Genomic DNA, 6,591 nt, shown 5'->3' with positions numbered 1-6,591 from the left:
ACCTTGATTTCTTTTGTTTACATCACATCCCTAATAAGGTGCCTTTAGCTTGCTATGGGCCCATACGGTACCTCTGTATGCCTCCAATTTTATATAGTTCCTTTTTCTCACAGATGTCACAGGTCCATGCCCAAAGTGTGTTGCAGTACAGGCTCTGAACACATGGCAATGCAATGTAAATACTTTTAACAGATCTTTTTTTATTAATTTAAAATTATACTAAGGGTCCTAGTCACACAGAGTTTTTTGGCGCAGATTTTGACGTGGAAACCATTGATTTCAGAAGTGTTGTTTTTCCTGGGCGGCTTTTGGTCGCTAGCGGGAAAAAAAAGCAACATGTTCTTTCTTGCCTCTGATCTCCCAATGAAATCAATGGGAGGCAGAAAAAACCTGCGTCGCTTGTTTCCGAACGGTTTTCACTGGGTTTTTTGCCCGTGGTCCTTGCATTAGGTCAATGCCACGGGTAAAAAATGCCACGAAAAACGCGGGAAAATAAGCACAGGTATTTAAAAATCTGCCTTAAAATTCCTGAAGGGATTCTGAGGCAGATTTCTTCTACCTGCAAAAAAAATCTGTGTGAACAGGGCCTAAGTGTTTTTGTTTTCTCTTCTTTTTACTTTCTACCGACACCCCGAGTGTCACATTTGGTATTTTAGCTTCATTCTGTTTACCAGTAATAGCATGTGTCATTGCTTCAGGCATGGTCCACACCCAGTAAAGTAACTATATACAGTATACTACTCCAAAACTTCATGATCAGATATTATATTTCTATAATGTCTAATGGCACAAACATTAACAGCTTTTATGTCGTCTTCTTCTTGCTTTAATGGAGAAGATTCTTTCATTCTTTGACCATGTCTGTGTACAATGATCATTCTCCGATCCAGAACATTGAAAAGATTGAGCTTGAAACTTTGAGTTCCTTTGTGAAGGAAAGAATGTGGCCCTACGGACTTTAAAGAATGATTGAATACTTTGAAGGTACCATTCTCTGTTGTTTCTTTCATGTTTAAATAAAATGATGTAACAAACAGGTAGTAGGTGACAACCGATGACCCCATAGTTTGAGGCTAATATGGCTATTATCTGTACAGCAGAGAGATATGTACTACTAGTATTATTCATGTAGATCGGAATAAAGAGAATCCATACAAACATATAGACCAGCATGCTGAATGTGATACATCGAGCCTCATTGTATTTCTCTGGTAATTTTCTACCTCTGTAAGCTAAAAGGAAACATATAAATGCAAGTAACCCAATATAGCCAAGCATGATTCCAAACACTAGGTAAGACCCTTCATCACATTGCAGGATTAGGAGTTGAGGTATTTTGTGGATGATGCTAACAGAAGGACTCATTAAAAAGAGCCATATTAAGCAAATAACCAACTGGATACTGGTTAAAAAAATAATAATAAATAGTGGTTTAAAAGCAAAACTCATTACCTTCTGACCTCTGCTGCCTGACTCAAACGCCAAAATAATTCGCAAGGATTTGATTAAAATGCAAGAAACAATAACAGTAAAACTGATGCCAAAAAGTGGTTGTCTGATCTGGCAAATAATTTGAACTGGTTCACCAATAAATAACGCAGTGCCTGCTAAACTTACCAACACTGATATGTTTAGTATGTATGTATAACTGCCCCCTGCTGCTTTAACTGCCGGCGTGTCAATATACTTTACAAATATAATTCCTATTACTGACACCAGTAGAAGTCCAATAGCAGAAAATGTCATTAACGTTATAGCAAATGGGTTGTTCCAGTGGAAATATTCCTTTGTCCTGTTATTACATTGATGACTTCCATTACTTGACCATTGATTATCGAGACACTTCAGACATTGAGCCAGATCTAGAAACAGGGTTAAGACATGGATCATAAATATATACCAATGAAAAAATTACAAACTGGGAAAAATTGCAAAGAAGGGCAATACAATTGATAAAGTACGGGACATTGTAATCCTGTTATTAAAAAACAATAACAGGATTTAAATCATTCAGCTTTGAGAAACGGTACCTAAAAAGACAAGGGCACATGTAAAATCTGTAACAGGGTTCCCGACCATACTACGTCCAATTTGTAATAATAGTGCCTTCTAATGTGGCAGAGGGACCTTCTGCCGCCATTAGGCCTAGATCCTACACAGAACATTTTTGGCGACGCCTGAAAAAATAGTCATACCCAGAGCATGCAGCGTTTGAAAAAACCCGCTTCTGACCACAAAATTGCCTCAAAAATGCCACAAACCAACATGCAGTAGTGTGCAGTGCATTTGATATTTTGCTATGGACTTTATTGTAACATCTGAACGCACATAAGACTGAATGAAAATCACTGCAAAAAATGCCATTAAAAACTCCATGAAAAAAGCACAAAAATGCAGCAAAACGTTGTGTGTGAATTCAACCTTAGGCACCAGAGCCAAACTAACTGCAAACTCTGCATCCTTTGGCTTTGCCCCTACACATAATCATTTACAGGCCATGAGGTCATTTCAAATAGACAGAGAGATACCCACAGTGGCTGGTGAAAAAAATCTCCAACCGCAAAATAAATTCTTTAGGCTTCCTTCACACATAATTTTTTTTTGTTGCCGTATTAAACTGCATGACACAATGCACGTATAAACGCCATCATTATTTAAATGAAACTTGCATTTTTTATGCTGTTTTAGTGTTAGTTTAAAAAAAAATAAAAAAACACACCCAGAGCATGAAGCATTTTGAAAAAACAAAAACAAAAAAAACACTGACCATAAAAATGCACCAAAAACACCACAAACAAAAGTGCAGTGAATGTAGTGAATTTTATAGTTAACTATAGACGTTAATGGTAAATCTGGCCGCGCAAAAATACACACTGTTAAAAATGCTACAAAAAATGCAGAAAATGTAGCAAAAAATGCTGTGTGTGGGATTACAATCCAGTTGTAAGGTTCATCTGGGAAATTATTGCTGTAGCCCTCGCATCATGCGTAAATATCGCTTAAGCCAGCTAGTGGTTTAGGGAGGTGCGCGAACATTCTTGTCTTTCACCCTGTGCTGTGTTTATTCTAATTTACTGTATTTCTGATTCCTATTCCCGCTTCTAAGTTGTCTATCCTGTTTGTGAGTACCTGCATCTGAATCTGGTCATGAACTCTTGTATAAACTAGTAATTTTTCTGATCTTGGAATCTGACCTTGTCTCATGTGATCCTTGAAACTCACTGCAAACTTTGGATATCCTATTATAGGGGCACAGCCTTTACAAATATACCAACCATACTCAAGTCAAACACCAAGGACCCCCGAAGCACTGCATTCTGCAATGGTTCCTAGAATCTAAGGACTGTTTTTACTAAATGCTGGACACTTGATTGCAGATTTGGACTGGCCCGCTAGGAGTATGCACTGGTGGGCTCAAGTTTGGGAACCATAAGGGCGGGTTCACACATAGCGGAATTTCACTTAAATTCCGCTGCGGACACTCCGCAGCGTTAATCCGCAGCGGAGCCGTTTCTCCATTGACTTTCACTTTAATTTAGCAGTGTTCGTTTACACGATGCGTACAATTCCGCTGCGGAGCATAGGCTGCGGAGCGGAATTTGGTGTCCGCAGCATGCTCTGTCTGTTGCGGAGCAGTGGCGGACTGGTTGCGGACTCATGGCGGAATTTCTCCATTGACTTCAATGGAGAGTCAAAATTCCGCAATGAAGTCCGCAGATCTTATGTGTGCTGCGGAGCGTATTGTTTTTACTACCATGACATTTCTTCATTCTGGCTGGACCTATGTATTTCTAGGTCTACAGCCAGACTGAGGAAGTCAATGGGGCTCCCGTAATGACGGGAGCGTTGCTAGGAGACGTCTGTAAATAGTCACTGTCCAGGGTGCTGAAAGAGTTACGCGATCGGCAGTAACTGTTTCTGCACCCGGGACAGTGACTACCGATCTCAATATACATGTATCTGTAAAAAAAAATATAAGTTCATACTTACCGAGAACTCCCTGCGTCTGTCTCCAGTCCGGCCTCCCAGGATGACGTTTCAGTGTAAGTGACGGCTGCAGCCAATCACAGGCCAAGCACAGGCTGCAGCGGTCACATGGACTGGTGCGTCATCCAGGGAGGTCGGGCCGGATGCCGAAAGAGGGACGCGTCACCAAGACAACGGGCGGTAAGTATGAATTTCTTTGACTTTCACTAGGGAAAGTGCTGTCCCTTCTCTCTATCCTGCACTGAATAGGGAGAAGAGAAGCACTTTTCCTGCAGTCCGCAGCGGCCAGTCCGCATCAATTTTCTGCACATTTTGTGCAGATCCGCTGCAGAATCTGCAACGCAGATTCTGTGCGGCATTGATGCGGACAGTTGCGGAGGAATTCCGCCATGTGTGGTCATGCCCTAATGGGCCCTGCAATAACAGGGAATTATGAGCATGGCCTATGTGTCCAATGATAACAGCAGGGATTATAATATGGACGCACGCTTGTTCTGTATAGCAGGAATATAGCACTCTATCATTTCCTATGCTAGGTCCAATGCACTCCACTTTGACATTGCTTATGGCATAAGGCTGGATATCCAAGAGCCACATGGTTTCCAAGCCACATTGTAGCCAGCCTGGCTACAGACAATCTGTCTATTCATCTATACTGGTAATTCCAATGATGTCATAAAAGAATTACATCAATACATTTCCAATTGTATACGGTATATATTCAAAACTTTTTACCTACCACTTGTTGGAGCATAGTATCCTTCAGCACATGAAACACAGGCGTAACAGCATGTAATATCAGAGTGTTTTTTGTAAGTTCCAGGAACACATGTTTTTGAACAATTTGAAAAAGGAACCTGGAAATATTTTACAAAAATGCAGATTACGTTCATTTATTCACAGGAGACAAAATATTGGAAATAATAGTAACACACCCAAACAACATTTATTGTTTCACCAGACGCTCATGCTTCAGACACTGGATGGAGTACTTTTTCTTGTGGGGCTTCAGTCTGAGGCTTACAGGCCTGTGTGATAACATCAGCAAGTTTCCTCCGCTTGTGGCCTTGTCAGTCAGTATGATTGCCATCTTATTGTCACAACTCTTATAGCAAGGCATGTGCAGTTGAGAGAGACTCATAGTCCACACTGTGCATGAATGCCCACTTTCCCCCCCACTAAGCCATGCACAGACAGTATAATAATGGTGCAGTCGCACATGGCAGACATTTTCTGCGATTGAAAATCCGTTCCAATGGGCTTGTTTCTACAAGTTTTATTCAGATGAATGGAACTGATTGTCAGACTCACAAAATTTCTGCAACAAAATCTGCTGTATATGACTGCACCCTAAGGCTGGATTCACACGAGCGTGGCGTTTTTGCGGACGCAAAAACGCGGCGATTTGCGCGCGCAAAAACCACTAGACAGCTCCGTGTGTCATCAGTGTAATTTTCACGCAGCCGCCATCATAGAGATGAGGCTAGTCGACGTCAGTAAGTAGTCACTGTCCAGGGTGCTGAAAGAGTTAACTGATCAGCAGTAACTCTTTCAGCACCCTCGACAGTGAATTCCGATCACAATATCGAGCAACCTGTTAAAAAAAAAAAAAGACGTTCGTACTTACCGAGAACTTCCCTCCCGGCCGTTGCCTTGGTGACGCGTCCCTCTCTTGACGTCCGGCCCCACCTCCCTGGATGACGCGGCAGTCCATGTGACCGCTGCAGCCTGTGCTTGGCCTGTGATTGGCTGGAGCTGTCACTTGGACTGAATTGTCATCCCGGGAGTTCAGACTGGAGGAAGAAGCAGGGAGTTATCGGTGCTTTTCTGTTTACATTCAGAGTTTGACAGCTCTTGCGCGAATAACGCAGTTCGCACGGAAGTGCTTCAGTGCGGCATGCGTGGTTTTCACGCACCCATTGACTTCAATGGGTGCGTGATGCGCAAAAAACGCAGAAAGAACGGACATGTCGTGACTTTTTTTCAGCGGATTCACGCTGAGTAAAAATCACGCACATGTCCGCACGGCCCCATAGACTAATACAGGTCCGTGCAACGCGCGTGCAAATCACGCGCGTTGCATTGACGTGATTCCCGTTCGTCTGAATAAAGCAACGGAATTCTGTGTAGAAATTCTGCAGCATTTACAGTAGCAGCAAAGTGGATGAGATTTAAAAAATCTCATGCCCACGCTGTGGAAAAAAAACCCACTGCATAAATGTTGATAATTTGATCTGCGGTGCGGAAATTAAATCCGTAGCATGTCAATTTATGCTGCATTATCGTTGATTTTCTTTTGCGGGTTTTCCCCATTGAATTCAATGGGGATACAAAACCCGCAACACAAAGTCGTATTGTGACTTTTGCGGCGGAATCACAGTGATTCCATCGCAAAAGTCGCAAGTAAGAATAAAAAAGTTATACTTACCCAGAATTCCCTGCTTCTTCTCCAGTCTGGCCTCCTGGGATTTCATGCCATGTGATCGCTGCAGCCAATCACAGGCTGCAGCGGTCACATGGCTTGCAACGTCGACTACGCACAGAAGAGAGGGAGGGGGTAAGTATAAATAAAAAAAATTTCAGCTCTGTTTTCCGCAGCGGAAA

The 6,591-nt window shown here is 42.2% G+C and overlaps 1 protein-coding gene across 1 annotated transcript in view; it reads right to left on the bottom strand.

Moving 5' to 3' along the window:
* Positions 1–795: 795 nt before the first annotated feature.
* The window catches only part of LOC142760502 (G-protein coupled receptor family C group 6 member A-like), a 64,180-nt gene continuing 58,384 nt past the window's right edge, over positions 796–6,591 (bottom strand). Inside the window, exons 8-9 of the mRNA XM_075863699.1 lie at positions 4,727–4,844; positions 796–1,862 (exon numbers count right to left, since the gene is read on the bottom strand). Coding sequence (XP_075719814.1) covers positions 796–1,862; positions 4,727–4,844 — 1,185 coding nt within the window. The remainder of the gene's footprint in view (positions 1,863–4,726; positions 4,845–6,591) is intronic.

The sequence above is a fragment of the Rhinoderma darwinii genome, chromosome 4 (genome assembly GCF_050947455.1).
Source record: "Rhinoderma darwinii isolate aRhiDar2 chromosome 4, aRhiDar2.hap1, whole genome shotgun sequence".
Taxonomy (NCBI): domain Eukaryota; kingdom Metazoa; phylum Chordata; class Amphibia; order Anura; family Rhinodermatidae; genus Rhinoderma; species Rhinoderma darwinii.
The sequence above is the reverse complement of the archived record's forward strand: the minus strand, read 5'-3'. Positions and strand labels throughout refer to the sequence as shown.